General features: G+C 43.0%; 1 protein-coding gene across 6 annotated transcripts in view; it reads right to left on the bottom strand.

Annotated features, from left to right (window-relative positions):
- Elmo1 (engulfment and cell motility 1) overlaps nt 1-20,422 on the bottom strand; it is a 518,869-nt gene that overhangs the window by 218,018 nt on the left and 280,429 nt on the right. For all 6 annotated transcript variants that reach the window (XM_029547332.1, XM_029547328.1, XM_029547330.1 and 3 more), the window contains one exon: nt 9,909-10,017. In XM_029547332.1, the coding sequence (XP_029403192.1) occupies nt 9,909-10,017 (109 nt within the window). The remainder of the gene's footprint in view (nt 1-9,908; nt 10,018-20,422) is intronic.

Here is a 20,422-nt window from a genome sequence, read left to right as displayed (position 1 = left end):
CCTCTCCCACTCCCCCTTCAGCATACCAAGCACAGGACTCCAGGTGCCACCTACTGCACCCTGCTTCCACCTGCCCAGGCATGGCCACCATACTGTTACCAGGGAGTCAGGTGTTATTTATCTTAGTATGTTCCTGGGAAGTGCTGAGCTCAGTCCTTCACACGCCCTACTGTCCTACAGCAACCCCCCCCCAACCCCCCAGCCCCGCTCTCCCACTTTCTAGTCTAGGGAGTCTCCAGGAAGTCAGTGCCAGATGTGGCTCCATGATCTTAACTTCACAAGTGCTCGAACAGTAAGAAGGAATGCATCTGTTCTTTATAAATTACCTGGTGTCAGGTTTTCTTCTATAGTAGCTGAAAGCAGAGCTCCACGGGATTGGGGCAGTAGTGCTTAATGCAGTATTTTTTTATTGGTCTTTTTTATTGGCATTCTTTATCAAGTCTTCATTAGCAATTTTGGCCTTTTTTCTATCCATGGAACTCTTTAATCATCTTTATCACATTTCTGTCTTAATTCCCATTGCTACTCCAGGGTAAGATGGGGCCAGCTCACTGATGTGCAACAGAGTATATACTTTTCATATATTAATATTTCCTTATGAGAAATTTGCTTGTTTCTTTTTTAGAAAAGCCTTACAGTTTCCGTTACCCCTCTAAGGGGCTTTTCATTAGGATTATTTTCATTGCTACCCCCGCCACAATTTTTTTTTCTACTTTATAATGACCTACAGAAAATCTACTAAATTTCGTTTCTCCAGCATCTATCCTCTAATTTAGGTCAGTACTAACAGCTTTTCCTTGGGTTCTTCAGGGAGTTTTAGATAGAAAGCCTTGTTATCCATAATTTAAAATACTGTTTCTGTTGATGAACTGTACCTCTGCTGTGTTCTCCTGACCACGGTAAAATAATAAATGTGAATGTCAGCATCTCACAGCATCCTACTCTAGTTCTTACACCTTTTTTTTTTTTCAGGTTTAAGTATATTAGTTTGCTGGTTTACAGTAGGTTTTTTTTTTTTTTTTTAATGATAAGAAGATTATCCTGGGGCTAGAGAGACAGGTCAGTTGGTCAGGTGCTTGCCTTGCAAAAGGGAGAGATTGACTTCCTCCCTCAGAATCCACAGAACCACAGAGCCAGGAGGGATGGAAGAAGCCTGGGATCTTAGACCTGAGAAGGCAGAGGCGGCAGAACCCTGGGATTCGGGGGTCAGGCAGCCCAGGCTTCTTGGTGTCTGCCAGGCTGCTGAGAGACCTGGTTTAAAAGGCAAAATAGGACCTGACTGATGCCTCAGCATGGAAGAGCACCAGCTGCACCTGTAGAGGACACATGGTAAGTTCCCAACACCCACACAGTAGGTCAAAACTATTCACGATTCCTGTAATTCCTGGGGATATGACCTACTCTTTTGGCTATCATAGACACACACATGATGCAATATGCAGGCAAACATGAATATATACATAATAAAAATAAATAAACCTTAAAAAGTAAAAAAAGAAAGATGGTCACTTGAGAAGTGATTCCTAAGGCTGTCCTGAGGCTTCTACCCTTGGAAACACACACACACACACACGATTTAACCAACTATAACATCCTTTATATCTGGTATTAAGTGTCAACAAATATTAATTTAGCATTAATTAAAATTAGTGTTTAGATGCCGGGCGTGGTGGCGCACGCCTTTAATCCCAATACTCAGGAGGCAGAGGCAGGTGGATTTCTGAGTTCGACGCCAGCCTGGTCTACAAAGTAAGTTCCAGGTTCCAGGACAGCCAGGGCTATACAGAGAAATCCTGTCTCAAACAAACAAACAAATAACCCCCCCAAAAAAAATTAGTGTTTGAATTTCTATGGAGCTTATTCCTATGAGATGCTACCCTGTCCTATTTTATAAAACAACACACACACACAATCACACAAACACACACACAAACACACAAACACACACACACACAAACACACACACATACACAAACATACACACACATACACACACAAGCATACACAAACACACACGCATGCATACACACACACACACACACACACACACACACACCCTTACAAATGAAATTTTTAGTCAGATCCAGTGACCATTTTAGGTAACACAAAGGCTTCTACAACATGCATTTTGCAAACACAAATCAACATCACTTTCAGTTATTTTTATGTATTTATGTGTATTAGTTGTTTTTCCTTTTAAAAAAAAAATCTTAAACTTTTTAAATATAAAAAAAAACCATTTCAACTTTCAAGAAAAATGGGACCTCCAAAACAAAAGGAACAAACAAACAAAAAACAAAACAAAAGAAAACCAAGAGTTAAACAAGAGATCAGAAGTGCAATAAAGCAGAAAAAGATAAAATGCTATGGTTTTTCAAGGAGAGTGATGCAGAGCAAGCAGAGATCAGAAGAGCCAGGCCCAGGTGATGCTGGAGGGGCACCTGGAGAGAAGGGTTTCTATGGTGCAGCAGGCTTTCTCAACAGGCCTGTATCTCCCATCACAGTCTGAAATCTACTCAAACAGGCAACAGGAATAGACTCTGTCTCCAGTTCACATGTCATTTCACAGATAGCATAAAGTGAAGTAAGTGCTAATAAAAAGCCCAGAATAACAAGTTATTTTCCTCTATTTATAATGGAGATATGCTGGGTACAATGTCCTTTTAAACTGTCAAGGTTCTCTTCACAAGCCAATCTCATGAGGACAAACATTTTCTTGTAATTCCAGAAATCATATGTAGCATTATACCCTTGCAAACACGAACAAACAATCCACCAAGCTGAAAGCTTATGATCTGCAGAATGCGCAGCAGAGCTGGCTTTCCTGCCAGATATGCCGTGTCTCCTAGTCTGTGCATGCACGACCTGATGAAGATCATCGCCTGCACACGAGCACTTCAGAGTCAGCCAAAAACTCTCTCTCTCTCTCTGTCTCCTTGCTCAATCATCAAATCGGGGCAGAAGAGAAAGACAAAAGGGAAAGAGAAGGGGGTGATGATCCCATGTCCCAGATGGCGAGGGTAAAAAGGGAGCCAGGTTAACCACCCGGACAGAAACCTACACGCCTACTTAGGAATTTGGACTCTGAATGCCAGAATAAATGCTAAAAGAGATTTCCCTACCCTATATTGATACTATTATAAATCATGCCATTGTATAATTATTGTAAAGAAACATCTCAATCACTTTGATTTTTTTGGGGGGGGGCAAGGATCAAACTATATATTTTCTCAAGCCATATTTGAATTTAAGTATTTACTTTGTCTTTCCTTTTTACTTTAAAAGTTGAAATTTAATAAGAAAGTTGAGTGCAATATAAAAACTCAAGGAAGAATCAATGTCTGAGAAGCTGAGCTTTCTGAGGATTAATCATGCAAGCGAGTGTGTGGAGGGGAAACTGTCTTTAATAGATGTAATTGCTAAAAATCTAATTTTCTTGTCCTTTCTTCAACTAGAATGTTGTGACTAAGAATGAAAGTGATGGATGGTAGCTCTCGACGTTCACACACACCAATGTCCCAGAGTTAAGTGTCTGTTCTAATTGCTGCTGCCGGCCGAAGAGCACTTGCACGTGCTCTGTGTATTCTGTTTCACTTGCTAAGGCACAAGCGTCTAGGTGATAAATGGAGCAAGATGCTCCACTCAGCACCGCTGGTTTGTTTGAATAAATGTTGCCCCAAAAGACAAGGTCTGGAAGTGATTATTATTTTCCTGGTGTGATCTAAGTTTCCTCCTCATTAATTTTTTCTAAATAGAACGTGTTATTTGATCTAATTGCAAGGGGTTACAGAGGTAAACACGGTAAGACTAAAGGCATTATGGAGCCTTTCACCACAAATGTGTCCATCTATCTGTCCTTCAGAGCCCACCTTGGGCCGATACATGGAAGATTACGTGAGGCACTGGGAACAACCATTTGCTAGCGTGAGTGTAATGGAGTGGAGCCCCAGCCCTGGCATCTTGCTGATGAAAGAGAAATGCATTGTAGTCAAACCTCTACTTCCCCTTTTCAGCAACCTTTAATATTGTCACATTAAAAGAAACCTCTAGTGCATTTGCCCAGTTCCCAGGAAAGACAAGACAGGGCAGTGATCTGTCCATAAATTGTTGTAGTTTTCTACATCAGTAAGAAAAATACAGAGGAAAAGCCTTTTCACATATAAGGGCAGAAAATATTCCAAGACATCAACCATTTCTCCATCAGAACAGAACTCTGGTGCTCTTAGCTATGATGGGCATCTGGCAGTCACACAAAGGAAAGGCCTGCTGTACTTCCAATCTAATTAGCAGCAATGACTGGTCTGGCCTGGGTCAGCCCCATTCCGTGTTCTGATGTCTGGGTGAGGTGGACAGAGGCCAAGGTGTCAGACATTTGATACATGCAGAGGAGTAAGTGGATGACTTCTAGAAACGTGTTCACACAGAGAGAAGTGACCCTCAGGAGAAAAGACAGTCATACATGCCTCTGGACGCGTGTCAGGAGCCACGATTCTGCTAGCAGCAGAACACTAATGGAGAGACTGGGGTTCTTGAAGGTCTGCCCACAGGTTAATCAAGCCTCGGACCTGCTGACTCTGCCCTCATGCAATCGGGTGGGATTTCACTTGGCGGTAGCTGGAATCATCCTCGTTGTTGCATAATCAGGGGGAGGCTTGTTGGATGTTGGCTTGGCACTGTTCCTGGCTCTACACATCATCATTCTTAAAAGTCCTCCTCACACCCGATAAACAATCACACTCTAGAAGGTAATGTTCATGATTGAGATCACCTGGCACAGGGTCTAGCTCTAGATATTTCCCGCAACAACTTCACACTTGAATCAGCAGCTGGCATCTCCTCCTTTAGCTTGTCCCCCGCTCCCCAAACCTCTTCTTCAACTACATAGAACTAGAGTTCTCTGAACACTCAGAATTTCCATCTAGTTTCTCCTTGGGATTTTCAGCATCCACTCCCTCCATCTCTCTAGTCAGACCTATGCCTATATTCTTGGAGTTATTCTTAGTTTCTTCGGTCCCCATGTGTGTAAGCTCTTATGTCTCTCTCGCAACTTCTCCACCACTGCCCATTCCAAAAACAGAATAACACTGCTTCCTAGAAACATTAGTCTGCTGTCAATGAAATACTATAGACAGCAATGAATTTTAACCATTAGCTCATGTGAAGGGTGCTCCAGTTATCCTGTGGGCAGCTTGAGGATTAAGAAAATGTCCTAAGTTTACTGCACAGTGACTAAGATCCTCGAATATAGAGATGCCCCGCAGCTAGTGATAAGGTATAGGCAGTGTGTTACAGGTTCAACAGGAAAGCAATTTCTCAATTTGTATCAGAAAATTCATGACTTATTTGAAGAAAAGTGTTATGAAAACAAAAACAACACAACTATCTCTTTATATCTCTCTACTTGGGAGCTAACAGCTTCTCAAGGACTCGGCTCTGCATCTATCATATGGGTTTGCTTACCCTGTAAGAAGGCGTACCACCCCTTCCAGCCATCTACAAAAAATCCAAGCAAATAAATCCCTTTCTTATCTCGAAGGCTTTACTCTTCTTCTCCACCCAGTTTTATTCTTTTCTTTGGATTGGCAAATATACAACACTGACTCTGGCTGTGCATGATCACATCCAGCTTTGTAAGGATTCTTTGTGCCTTCCAAAGCTGAAACTGAGGGAAATACATGTCTTCCTCTCCAACGAGCCTCATGGAGAAGGCAGGTTGAAAAGAATGCAGTTCTGCTTTTCTGTCATGGAGGTAGCACATCCTAAACCCACTAGAAATGAAATACAAGCCCCAGCGCTAGGTAAATGATGCAGCATTTGTATCCAACCTGTGCATAGCTGCCCATGTTCTTGGAATGATTTCTACATAGCCTACAGAAATGAACACACTGTAACTGGTGCACAAATAGCCATTGTTGTATTAGACAACAATCAGAAGGTGAAAAGTTTGTGCATTTTCAGTATGGACAAAATTTATTTTCCAAATAGTTTAAGTCCAGAGATGGATGGTTCTGTGGGTCCCAACTCCAAAGAGATGGAGGGCTGACCTTAGTATGTTTGAACAGTATGTAGAATGAAGAAACAAAGTCGTTGCACTAGCTCCCATTAAAGTAGAAACAACCCCCCCCCTTAGTCTTCAGGTTGTTTATGGGAAGTAAGACTAGGCCACTTGTAAAGAAAATAAATAAATGAGAACCCTACTGGTTTAGTTTCAACTAAAACAATGTTCATTATTTTATTTAAGCTCCAACAACTGCGGAACATGTTTTATGTTTATAGGTAGGGGACCTATCTATATTATGCATATAGATAGTGGAAGACATGTTGAGACACCCAACAAGTGGCTGAGTTAGGCTCCAGGTTGGGTCCTTCAGACCTCTAAATGCCACCATTCTCTTTGCCTACCATTCTCTGCAGTCCCCTGGACATCTTGAGTGCCAATTTAGTGAGTAACTCTATAAAATGTCATCAGAGGACCTCCCTTCATTAATAAACATAGATATCATTGATTTTAAGTGTTATTCAATTAAATAATCTTGATAAAGTGGTCTGAGAATAGAAATAGATGTTATTTTAAGCCATACCATTAGAGATAACATTTGCCTCCTGACATCCCAATAACTTAGGAAGCAGAATAATATGTGTGTATACTTAAGCAACCTAAAAAAAAAAAAAAAAGGTTCACATATATTTGGTATCTGTAATTTAATGTTTGCTTTAGATACCAAATTATAATTGGCACTTCAAAACTAAATTTCCTAGAGAGACCTAAAATTAAAATCAAAGAAGAAATAATTTCTAGAAAATTTAATCTTTCTACTTATAAACATCCTTTCGCTCTCTCTGGTTAGATTTTTAACTGGGCACTTCTTTGGTCTCAGCATTTGCTAACAGTGAAATTGACCAAGATTTCAAGGTCAATTATTCACACAAATCTGAGAACTATTCAGAACTGTGAACTGAGTGAGAAGGGAAAATAAGCAAATAAGCCAAGAGAAGATGAATTTGCACGTGAAAACTAATTTGCCTTAGAAGAAGAAAAATAGGCATCTCCTTCAGTATAACGTACATTCAAATGGGTTTTTCATATTAGTAACATATTTAATATGGCACTGAGCAAAAGGCAATCCATTTTTAAAAAAGCAATTTTCCTCTTACCATGGGGTATTTTATCATTTGATGTCCAGCGTTCAATCAGAGTATAGCCGTCCTTTTATATTTTATGAGCAGAAAACAAGTCATTTGGGCATGTTGCACTTCAGAAAAGTGGAAACACTTTGCAAGCTTTTGAAAGATGCCCAGAATGGCCCTTGCAGATGATGCTAAGCAGAAGGCCAGACTGGAAGTTAAACACGAAACTATCAAAATGTTAGAAACATCGGTCTGTATCACAAATAGCCATTATTTTAAAAACATGATAAATTTAAAAATCACAGGTAAGCTGACAGTCCCAGCCCATCTTTTCACTTTCTGAGGTTTAAGAAAATTCCAGAAGGTCCTGTGGTAAGACACTCTGCTTCACCTACAGCTGTAGTAGGCAACGCATTATAAAAGCTCAGTAGATTTTTACTGAGTGAATGGATATAAATAAATCCTTATCTTAGATGAAAGAACAGATCTGCCACTTGGCCACTCAAGCCCAGCCTTGGTGCAGAGGTAACTCCAGTACTCACTGTGTGTGTGACCTACGTAGAATGCCAAGGAAGCTTCTTCATTAGAAGGTGGGAGATATAAGAAGAGCAGCTGCACCACAGTGCCAAGTCCTTGGGCTAGATGCCTTCATCTATACCCTATTATCCCCGTCCCAGGAGAGGGATACCACCATTATCCCAAATGCGGTGGCAAGACCTCTAAGAGCTATCAGAGCAAATCGACATTGCCTAAGGCTGGAACCTGCAGCCTCTTCCAGATCGCCCTCAGCTACACAGAGCAGAGACTTCCTAGAGAGCTGTGACTTCAGACTCCTGTCACCACAGTTCCTTTCCTTTACCAAGATTCCTGCAGTGACCCCAGGACCACCTCAGATCAGTTCCACAGTAACCCTACCCACAACCCACTCTAAAATCCAACCATGCCTCCCCTGACAGCCCCTTCAAGTTGAGTATTTTGCCTTCACAGGCTCCTGACACACTGATGTTTCTGCACTTTCAGTTATAAAGTGAAGACACCGCTCAGATCTTCACCCCAAATGTTCCCATTATAGGGACCAGGAATGGCTAGAAGAGCCATTTACTCTGGTGAGTAATTACCCATAGACACCACGGTACCAGAGAGAACGCAGCATTTCTGTATTGCCAACATCACTTTCCCTGCCACTGTGCCCATTTTTGGGAAAGAGTATGACACCAGGGCAAAGGAGAAGAGCAGAAAGCTGTGCACAGAACGTCGCAGCACAAGTGTACTCTCTGGTTCCCCCAAGATGAGATCAAAATGCCAGCAGATGGTATCAGGAAGATGGAAAGGGCAGGTGAGAAAGAAGCAATGGAGCACAATAACTTGAACACAGAAATCCCTGTGTCTCTACATTTTCTAGAAATGGAGAGATTCAGAGAGCCTTGGAAGTACATGACTTTAAACAGTTCCCTCCACAAAAACAAGATAAATACAAAATTGTTATCAGATTCAAAGAGTACGTGGGGGTTGTTTGATTACGACTTACATACTCAAGCCGAACAAACAGTAACCCATACCGGAGACAACAAGCTCCATTAGGAAAGGAAAAGACAACTCGCATCAGGGATCCCAATGAGCTGAAATCTCAACCCCACAGTGAAGAGCATCAGTTAACAGACTCCCCTGGGTGGGCTGCCCCACTCCTAATGCAACTCTGCAGTGTCGAGGCCTCCCAGGCAATGGCCTTCCTCATCAGGTCCATGCCAAGGTTGGCTTCTTTACCCAACTGGCAGTGGTTGAACAATGCTTGGCTCCTGCATGGTCCAATAGTTCAACTTTTTAGGTTTTTCCTAATCCCTAAATTTTCTCATTGTTCTCCACAGTACCTGTAGTTTTCTCCACAGTGTAAATAAAACATAATTCCTTTTTCAATTTAATCATCAGGTCCCTTCCCATTAATCACTCTACATCATTATTTTAAGTTCTCAAAACAAGTGGCCACATTATCTGTGCTTTTCATGATAGAACCACATGCCACCCCCAGTCTTCTCTGGCACTCATGCTACTACGCTTAAGAGGAAGGATTTACATGTTTGTGCCAGTTCCATAGAAGTGAGAATCAGCTGTTTTAAGGAGACTTGACTTTGGCAAGGACAACAGAAGAAGATTAAGTCATATCAGCCTTCATGCTAAAGCCAGGTTGTACCAAGGAACAAACAGGCAGGAACATTATTATCTCCTTTTCTGGGTGTCCTCTCATAAATTTTGTAATGTGAGTAGGGAAAAGAACCCAAAGCATATCTCTAGCCAAATTTTCATTTCCAGCTACTCGTTTCCTTCAATAATTCTTTCTTTATAAAGTAAATATTCCTCATATCTGAAACACTGGTAGCAAGAGCATTTCATTAAAGTATTCAATTTTTCTTTATAGAGACAAAATTGTTTCAAAAGAAAGTAAAGGAAATGGTCTACAAGAAGACTAGAAACTAGAATAAAGGAGAAATCCACAGATATTTGACCTAACCAACAGTGCGTCAGTTATAATATGTACTCATTTTTATAATATTGGAAACTGCTACAATACCTGCCAACTTCTCTATTCCTGTAGCCTTTAATGTATCTATGCGTAGCAAACATGCAGAAACACACATGCAGGAAACCTAGGTCAGAGAATGGACCGTATTGAATGGATGTGACGGTCTAAGCACTCTGAATTCAACACAGAGGTGGGGGTTCAACCTTGGAAGCTGAGGGTCTGCTAAACTCTACCCCCACTGGGTGTCTCCACGAGTACTCACGCAGCTCGCCCACTTTCAGGATCTCGCACAGCATCTTGGTCAGCTCTATACTGCTGCGGCCGAAGGGACACTCGTGTTTATCTTCTCGGCTGCTGTTCTCAAGCACGATCTGCGGAGAGAAGGATCGGTCAGAGAAGAGAGTGTGACCAGACACATAAGACTCTAGGCTCACCCCAAGAAAAGCTCCGTGGCCTTCAGGAAGATGTTTTGCTTGGCTTGCTGGTTTCCACCTGCACATAGGAGCCTATGAAGCATTTTTAAAGACAAAACGATACAGATTTACTGCTTAAGTGACGACAGGACTTCTTCCTTGTCTCCCAGACAATCTCTCATGCTCAGCAACAGCAACTGTGTACAACTCCAACACTTCCGTGGCTTATTTCTTTCGAAAAGTTCCCTGTTTTTTGCATGATCTCACTGAACCATGCCTGGGGACCACATCAATTAGACCAGCTGGAGTACTTCACTGAGATGTCCTCAAGCAAATGAGTGGTTTGTTTATCTTGCCAACCTCAGTAGACTATAAACCACCCCAGGTCAGCAGTACACAACTCTGGGTGTGTCGGCGAAGGCATTTCCAGAAAATGAGTACATCGCAAGCTCCTGACAGATTCAGTGTGTAGATTTGATGAAGCCACGAAAGTACAACAGCTTTAGAGGTGTTGAAACAGAGGAGGCGGGCCCTATCTAGCTAAATGGGGGTGGAGAAGTGGGTGATATTGTCCCCTGAAAGCTTTCTGGTTTTTTTTTTCCTCTCCTTATCTGCTATGATGTGACCCACTCTGTTTTTTCACGCCCTCTGACCGCATGCTAGTCTGACACCTGTGTAGTCACTAGCCAGAATAAAAAGCCACCTTGCCCTCAGTTCTTTCAGTCAGACAGTACACCACAGTGAAAAAAACTGTCACTAATGGAATAGGAGAAACAGACCTACCTGTGCTGACAGCATCCACAGGGTATGGCATTACATGGATGCTGGAGCATCTCTGAGTCCCAGGTCTCCTATTCTTTATTAGAGGATTCTTCCCTGTAGTCAAGGTTCATCCTCACAGTCCATCTTCTGAAAATCCGGTTTCTCATAAGGAATTCTCTTGCCTCCTTTAGCTAGCTCAAAATGATCTCGCTATTTAAACCTAAGGGAGCCATTTTTCATATAGATAGAACAAAACGAGAATAAAACTCCCCAAAGTAAATAAAGTCCAAAGTCAGATGCCGACAAAAGCAATCATACCTGAGGAGGCTGCTTACTTTACTCATACACAAAACCCCATTCGTCATATCGGAGGCTCCGACTGAAACTCTTCCCCTGTGAGGCTGAATTACTATCTCCTTAGCTGCCCAGCCACTCAGTTGCTGGCCTCCCAGGAGCACCGCTGTTCAGTGCGTGTTTCATTTTCTCCTTTATTATAGTTTGGTGACAGACTGAGTGTTCTTCAAGGCTGTGCTCAAATTTAATCCCCTCTGTACGGGATTAAGACCGGGGTTTAGGAGAGGGGGACAGATAATGGCGGATGTGGACCAGATCAGATTTTCTGGGTGGTACCCATGACTGAAAACTGATGGTTCTATAAAGAGGGTGGGAACAATAGACAGGAACAAGAGGAACAGGTAGACAGACAAAACAGACACCGGAGGTATGTGTGCGTGTACACACATATGCATATAAAGTCCATTACCACATGTGGGTTTGCCATCCCAGAACTGTGAGACAAATAAACCTTGTTTCTTTATAGATATTTGATTATCATAGCACAAAGCAAACTAATGTATCTCTCTAGACTATGAACTTGTCAGTGGCGGGGATGGTATTTTATTCACTCAACTAGCCATATTAATTGAGCACCTATTATCTACCAGGCTAGACTTCTTCAAGTAAGGAACACGGTACATAAGGGCCCTGACTTCACAGTGCATTGATTCTGATGAAGAGAAGGATGAAAAGCTAATATGCAGTTCCAATCCATCATGCACACTACAAAGAAAGAAAGCTTGTGAGTCTATGTGTCAAAAGGTCAAGGATGTTACCGTGGTCGTTGAGAGTCAGAGAAAGATCAAGAACCTGCTGGGTCTGGATCTGAGAGCAGGAAAATATGCCAGGTAGAGAGAGACAGGTCATAACCCCTTGGGTGAGAAGGTCAGAATGCCAACACATTGTCTAGTCTACAGAGTGGAGGGGCCTGAGTCTGGAGAGCAGCATCTGGAGCCCAGAACCCAAGAAGGCTGTGGGTACTGAGTGGCCATGGAAACCCAGAAGTCAGGAGAGGAACAGGTAAGAGAATGAAGGTGACAAGGCAGAGCATTTAGGAAAGAGATCAAGGGAAGACAAAGGCTGAATTATCTGCACACAAGGCCACTGCTGAGTGCAGTGATCCGGACCCCTCAGGGTAGTGGTTCTTCCAGACCGGGTCATCTTCCCAGTCCTCGAGACCTGGCTCCCTGGCCAGGGTATGCTGTTGAGTTGTCTCCTGAGACCTCATGCCTAGCTCTCCTACCCTGCTTCCTTTAACACACTTCATTCTGGTTCAAAGTGGAGAATTCCAGCTTGGAAAAGCAGGCAGGTAGAACAACTGCATTCCCATCGATCAGAAAAAAAAAAAAAAAACTTATTCCTCCCCTTAAAAAAATTATATCTGAGACACCAGATCAGGGAGAAGTGTGAATCTCCTGGTAATGAGGAAACAAACTGAAGAAAACAGCAAGAAGACAGGGCATAAAGCAAAGCCAGAGACAGGTAGCTCACATCTAGCTGCAGGCTCCCAGAGAGCACATTCCCCTGTATTTCACATTAACATTCTATTAACATTTCATGAGGGCATCAATATTTAATGAGGATGTGATCCGCATACGCTAGGTAGAATTACTGCAGCCAATAAATGCTCAGGAAACATTTCCAAGGCGCAGTTTATTAGCAGGCACTAAATTAAGTAGTAATTTAAGGAATCAATATGTAAATCACTTGGAGAAGCCCTTCTCTTTATTTTTAATACTTCATCTATCTTCTCATATTTACTTGCCCGAAGAAAAACAAGCCTTCCTTCCTGATTCTCATAGTCACGGCAGACACCATATTTAAAGTTCCCTGTTTAAGTCTTAAGGTGAGAGACTTTACAGGAATAATTTAGAAATTACTATTACAACAATTACTAATGAGGTTTTACTACAGTGAGAGATGCTTAAACGGGTAGTAGCTTTTTTTGTTTGTTTGTTTGTTTTTTTTTTAATCAACTTCAGTATTTTGAAGTAAGTCATGCCTATCTGAGCCATTTAGAAAAGCTCCATTTGAAAGTACCAGTGCACACTTTTTAATCTTTATTTTCTCCTATACTGTTAAATTATACTCTGAGACAGTGACTTAGTTAGGGTTCCTGCTGCTGATGGAGCACCGTGGGGAGGAAAGAGTTTATTTTCCTTACTGCAGTTCATCATCACAGGCAGTTAAGACAGGAACTCAAACAGGGCAGGAACCTGGAAGCAGGAGCTGGTGAAGAGGCCATGAAGGGATGCTGCCTGCGGTTTGTGCCTCGCCGTTTGCTTCCTAGAGCTCAAGCCCATCAACCCAGGTCGGGCACTACGAACAATAGACTGAGCTTTATATCAATCACTAAAGATGTGTCAGCCAGGATTGGTGGCACGCACCCTTGAGCCCAACACTTGGCAGGCAAAGGAGGGCAAAAGTCTGAGTTCAAGGTTAGCCTAATCTACAGGGGAAGTTCCAGCCTGGGCTACACAGAGAAACCCTGTCTCCAAAAACTAACAAACAAAACAAAAACCTAAACTTCTGCTGGAGTCTTAGGGAGGCATTATCTCAGCTGAAGTTCCTTTCTCTCAGACAACTCTAGCTTCTGGCAAGTTGAATTTAAAAGTAGCCAGCACAGACAGAAACCAAAATTAAAGTCTAAACATTTGTATTTATTTTAGTTTTAATTAGATGGGGGTGGGGATAACATATGTGCACATCCGTGGCATGCTTGTGTAGGCCAGACAGGAATACTGGATTCCCTAGAGCTGGAGTTGTAGGAAGCTGTGAGGCACCCAGTGTGGATGCTGGGAACAGAGCTCAGGTCCTCTGCAGGAGCAGTACTAGCAACTGATAAACCCAGTGTGGGTGCTGGGAACAGACTGAGGTGCTCTGCAAGAGTGGTACTAGCAACTGATACATGAAATCTTAAAATTATTACTATCACCCATCTTACAATGTGTCGTATACCAAAAGAAGTTTGTTTTACAAAATAAGAACACTATACCTGTGTAAACCTGAACTCTACATTTTTTTTTAGTTTATGCCTGTCTTTACCTGTTGTCTATCAACTGATCCCCAACATGTCCACAGGACTAAGGAGGGATACATTAGCTGATATTATCTTCTCAAGACTGTTGTGATAAAAGGAAGAAGTCTCAATCTCGTTGCTTTCACTCTGAGGTGTGAGGAGGCTCAATGATGGTCTCACCATCTTCGAGGTCTACAGATAGTCCACAACACCCATTTTATGGGAACACTGTGCCAGAAAAGCACAATGTAGAAGCAGCATGCCCTAAACAGGCTTCACAGAGTTAGGGTTCATTCTCTCTATTCCACCCCTCTGTCTGATTCCTCTGTGGCCCCTGGCCAACATTTCATGCAACACTTTTACTAGGAACTAAACTAAAATGGTGACTGTAAAAGATTACCTTTCTGGTGACAAGCCTCTGGGGACGCGTGCGGGGACGCATGCAAGCCGGAAGCCTTCCTGTGTTTTTAGTGTGAGAGGGCTGGAGATCTACTTGTACTCTTACCAACTTACACTGGAAGCACAGGCCAGGAACTCCTATGCTTGATTTAGGCAGAAACCCACCCGAGAGATACAAGGAAACAGCACAGAGATGAGCAAGGGACCCCAGAGCAACCCCCTTCACGACACCCTGTATATTGCATTGAAGTCTTAATGCTAATCATGCAGAGCCACCATAGAGCATTCACCCTTAGAACCCTTGATGACATGAAAATAAAGGTGAAACTTACCTTCTACCTAGATAGGGAAATGTCTGTCTTACACGATGACAGACCGAGAGGTAAAAGGAAATCCTGATGTGTAGCAATCAGCTTTCATACACACCAACACATGTGCCATTTGCATTAATGACAGCAGACACTCTGAATAATGTTATATTATATCTCCAGTCCCAGGTGCCTACAAGGGCAAATGGGAAAGCAACTTTGTCTCCTCTAGAAAAGACCTGGCAGGCAGGCAAGAATCACTGTTCCTCCTGTCTTCAATGAGATGATGATTGGCCCTCAGAAACCCAGAGACAATTACTCAGGAGAGCACCAGGGCACTTCACTAAGGTGGTACCAGAGGCTAATTGTGATGATCATGAATCTTTGGTAAGTCCCTAGGATCAAACAAAAGGACCAAAGTCCTAAAAGGGTAATTTTTTAAATAGGCTAAACAAGAGCTCTGTCATTCTAGAAGGTATTCCATGCAAGCCAGCATACCACACCAAGTCAGAATCAAGGGCTGCCAGCCCACTAGACTCACATGCCCACCAGATCTGCAGGCGTGGGAGTATGGCTCCAGAGAAAATACACCTAAAAGAAAAAAAGCCTTAGGAGTGTCGTTGAGACTGCAGCAAATGCTAAGTAGCAACCACAGAGCTTATCTTTCAGGCCTTGCTCTAAGAGCTTTGCCCAGATTGCCTTCTTTCACTCACAGATGTATAACTGAATTGCTCCACCATTGTCACATTGCAGATAGGGACACATGCAAAGAGATGTTGTTCAATTTGTCTAGGGTCACACAATGTAGGAATAAATAGATCCAGGCAGGCACTTTGGTGGTGTGTCCCAAGGACACATTCTTTGCTAAGGAGTCCTACTAAAACTGAAAGATTAAATACTAAGCAACCTTGACCATGGGCAAGGGCTTAACACACACAACATCGAGGTCCTGGATGGGAATAAACCTGGGGTAACTTCTGGCACATTCCACTCCTGACATTGTGACTCATCTGTTCTCCCATGTAAAAAATGGGACAGAAATGTCCCCCACAAAAGCTTGTGAAGATTAATGGGACATAGAAATGGAAGTGAAGACCCAAAGACCACAGACGGGATGGTGGTGATGTTGACGCCATAATCCTGCAGCAACCACTGAAGCTCTTATGCTGGCTTTGCACTTCTGAAACATTCTTACAGCTCAAGAGCAAAGTGGCCTCAAGAAGGTAACAGTAAGGGAGACACAGCTGCCTACTGTGCCCACCAGTAACTGCTCTATCGCAAAGCAAGGCGTTGGCGGGAGACACAGCACCTGAGCTTGGGGGCTCTCTACAAATTTTTTGGCATGTCTTTGGAACAGTGGTTCATAAACCAGTGTGTGCCAAGATCTGCTGGTCGTCTGATTTAACAAAGGTGCTGCTTGTTGCCTGTAAGATTTCATGTCATTGGTCTAGAATAAAACTGTAGAAAATGTGCAAGTCAGGAAAGCCAACAGTAAACTTTCTGAGGCACTTTGGGGGAAAAGGGACTAGGTGAAGAAAAATAGATTATTTTAATAATATTTTAGCTGATCATGAATCTTTGGCAAGTCCCTAGGATCAAACAAACCACCAAAGTCCTAAATAATAATAAGTTGAAGTTTAAGAGATTATTTTAATAATATTTAGCAATATAGTCCTAAAGACAAACCAAAACAAAACAACAACAAAAACTTCCCCGAGCAGCAGTTTGTTATTTAAAATTTACAGGCAGCTGAGCAGGGCTGAAAATCTACGGATACAGCCTACTAAGTCAGGAGCTGAAATTGCAAAGGCTAGGAACAAGCAAGTTAAGCCCGAGTATGACTGACAGCCAGGGCAGAGAATCCCAGGGCTGCCTGTCCAGGACGTTTGGGAACTCTGTCTAAGGGCAAGAGAATGCTGCAAGCCAGGGAAAAGAGGAAGAGAATTCATGGGCGGTCAGATTGGTGAAAACGGAAAAGCAGAAAATACACACAGGGTACTGAGATAAATAACAGTCTGGACAAATGAGAAAAATGGCATAAAACCCACTTAATGAGGTAAAATGCATTTAGAATAAAATTAGGCAGTTGCACATACCAAGGCATAATAAAGGCCATAAATATAAAATGGCAAGGAATCGACTGGGTAATAGTGTAGTAATTAAAGCCTGGAGGTTCATAATAGACCTCGAATTGAACATTAATCAACTAAAAAAGAAACGCTCTCCGCACTTTGGAATAATGCGAAAGCCAGACATGTGGAACACATGAAGCAATCACAGCACTCGATGCTGGCCCTCCTCTGTGAACACGGTGGGGGGAGGGGCTCAAGCAACATCAGGGAGAATGGGCTATGTGTGTTTGTGTGGCCGCTGACCCCAACATCAACAAGGGAAGTCAAGGACTTGGCCCTCTTGAGCGCCTGAAAGCCAGCACTGGAAGAGCCACTGCTACCACTCCACTGCAGAGCTGGGCTTGGACACCTCTCCTAGGCCACTGCGTGTGTTGCTGAACCCAAGGATGGGTAAAGGGGTGCTGAGCACCTGAGGCATTAGTACAGGCTTGCTTCTTTCAAGCAGGGATTTCCTTACTTGACTGTGCACTACAATCCTCTGGAAGCACATGAAAATGCCAGTCTCAAAGCCCTATCTCCGGACCTGTGTTTCGCTGATTCTGATGTAAACCCGGGAACCTGTAATCTTGACATGTTCCCATTTGATATGAGTGCTGCTGTTTTGGACCTAGATTTTGGGAATCCTTGGTTTCAAGCTCTTTTTTTCCTTCGGCTCGGGCTTGGAATCAGTAGTGATGCATCACTGGGTTAGTATGAATGAGGTCCTCAATTGGAACCTTGCACCACGAAAAGGAGTAAGAAACAGACAAACAAAGTGGTCTACACCTACCCTCTTAAGATTTATTTTCGCTAACAATATTCCTATTTTAAAAGACATCCAGTCAGGCAGTGGTGGTTCACGCCTTTAATTCCAGCACTTGGGAGGCAGAGGCAGGTGAATTTCTGAGTTCGAGGCCAGCCTGGTCTACAGAGTGAGTTCCAGGACAGCCAGGGCTACACAGAGAAACCCTGTCTCAGAAAAAAAGAAAAAAAAGAAGAAGAAAGGCATCCAAAACAAAGAGAACCAATGAAAACACAATACATCTGCTTTTTCTATAACTAATATGGAGCATCACTAAGGAGAGAAAAGCATTGGAGAGATCAATCGATCTGGTGGCTGGGCCTAGGGAGCATGGGAAACTGCAGCAACTCTTTAAGGCCATTGGAGGCAGTGATAATGTCTTGGAAGTAAACAATGATGGTGAGTTTACAGATGTGTGACACGCTCCCGAATAGATCATTTTAAAATGCCTAATTTTATGGCATGTGAATTTTACCTTAAAATTTTAAAAGATTTCTACCAATCAAATGACTGACACGCACAAACTCTCTCGTGTTTGCTTTATTTGGTCCTCACAGGTCTTTGGAAGGAGATTCCCCCTTCACAGATGAGGAGAACACTCCTTGGAACAAGCTCCCTGAAGTTCAGGAGTGACCAGGCGGGCGAGCATAGGTGGCAGTTTAGATGAGTTCTACAGAAGGCCAAAGGGTGCTTGGGAGTTGGGTACTTGGGGTACTGAAGGACACGTGTACCTGCCTGCCTCTCTTTTTGACAGCTCGAGTATTGAATTCTTTCATAGGTATCCACTCTCCCAGACCCACCATATTTTAAAAGTATTCTCAGATCACCTTGTTAAAAATGTGGACTTGATTCAGCACTAGGTCCTGTGTTAGGCATTCCTACCAAACACCCAGGTGATACTGATGCTCAAAGTGCAAGGACAATATTCTGAAATACAAAGCAGTGTTTCCTCAGTCTAACAGCAGAGTTGCAGATCCACACACCCCCGCCCCTACTTTCCCACCATTCACAACTCTTGGATCCATTCACACAAAAAAATTTTTTTGAAAGGATTTATTTGTTTTTTATGCGCACAGTGTTCTGCCTGCATGTATGTCTGCAAAATAGGAAAGGGTGCTGGATCTCACAGGAGATGGTTGTCAGCAACCGTGTGATTGCTGGGAATTGAAATCAGGATCTTCAGAGAATAGTCAGTGCTCTCAATGTCTGAGGCGCCTCTCCCACCCACAAAGAGCATTGATATTGCAGAATAACTTGCTAGACAAGAAGAAGAAGAAGGAGGAGGAGGAGGAGGAAGAGGAGGAGGAGGAGGAGGAGGAGAAGGAGAAGAGGGAGGGGAGGGGGGAGGGGGAGGAGGAGGGAATGGGGAGGAGGGGGAGGGGCAAGGGCAGGGGAGGGGGAGGGGAGGGGGAGGAGTAGGGGAAAGAAGAAGACATGCATGGAGAAAATAGCAAGTTGAGGGGTTGGCTGATTTTGAGACTTGAAGAGTAAGACAGGATGTATAGATTTACTTCGTGGCCTTTGCTTTGACATACTTCCTTAGTTGTTTATGTTGCCTCCAAGGTAAGGCAGTACCATTTTTGTAGTAAAGGTGCATGTGAGGTGTGGAGGGCAGGCAGGCAAAGCTGCATGCAGAGGGGAACCCTAAGTTCAGCATCAAAGGAGAAGAAAGGTTGCCAGTATCTCTTCTAAGGTATCTCTTTGCCACTCTGAGCCAAGGTGAGCCACAGTATGTGTAGGAAAGGCACGTTACAACTGGAAGAGTGAGGACTGGAGGAAGGGCAGTGGCTGAGGCCCTCTGCATACTGGCAAAATAGGGGTGATTTCAGGGTCACCGTGCAGAACTATGACTTGTTCATAGGATGTGACTGATTACAAGTGCCTCTTATGGCCGCCACCCGAAAGCAAAGATGGCACAAGATGGCAGGGTGAGGTTGGTTCTGTCTGTGGTCGCTGTTAGACGAAAAAGTAAGCCTGGCGTTTCTGAAGTCGAATTTCATACTGTCACCAGTGTGTTAACATTACAGATCTCTTAAAGCTAAGCTACCCTCTAGTGTACTGTTAGAGGCATGTTCTGACAGAGCTTGCTTTACTAAATGAGGCTCTTGCGAGAGACCCAGCAGTGAGATGTGCTTCTACAGTCAGCTCCCCTCTCAAATCCCAGCATCAAGGCTACATTCAGAAATCCACTCTGACTCGGGAGAGTGGATCTGAGGGCATGGGAATGGGGGAAGAAACTATTATTATTTTCTTCTGGACAGACAAGCTGGATATTTCAGAAACACATTTTTGAGCAGAACATGTTTACTGATTGATTACCATATACAACGTTATCTACAATAAAAAAGTTCCTGACTTAAACCTGATTTTTTTTCCAGCTATGAGCTATTCAACCAGAAAGACCTGAAAAAGAATGTGAAAAGGAAATCCTTGTTCTATGAGATCTAGCTTTTTAAATGGTCCTCATCCCAGGACATCTTATCTTAATCAGTAGGAATGAAGTTTCTGTTTAGGCACAAGCTTGTCCTCTTACTGTTCAACAACACAAGTGTTATCTTCAGCAAACGTGACATTATCATCAGGTTGTGGACAGCAAACAATAGCCTTAGCAACAGCCCGTGATGTT

This window comes from Mus pahari, chromosome 16 (assembly GCF_900095145.1).
Source record: "Mus pahari chromosome 16, PAHARI_EIJ_v1.1, whole genome shotgun sequence".
Lineage (NCBI taxonomy): Eukaryota > Metazoa > Chordata > Mammalia > Rodentia > Muridae > Mus > Mus pahari.
This window is presented reverse-complemented; position numbering and strand designations above follow the sequence as displayed.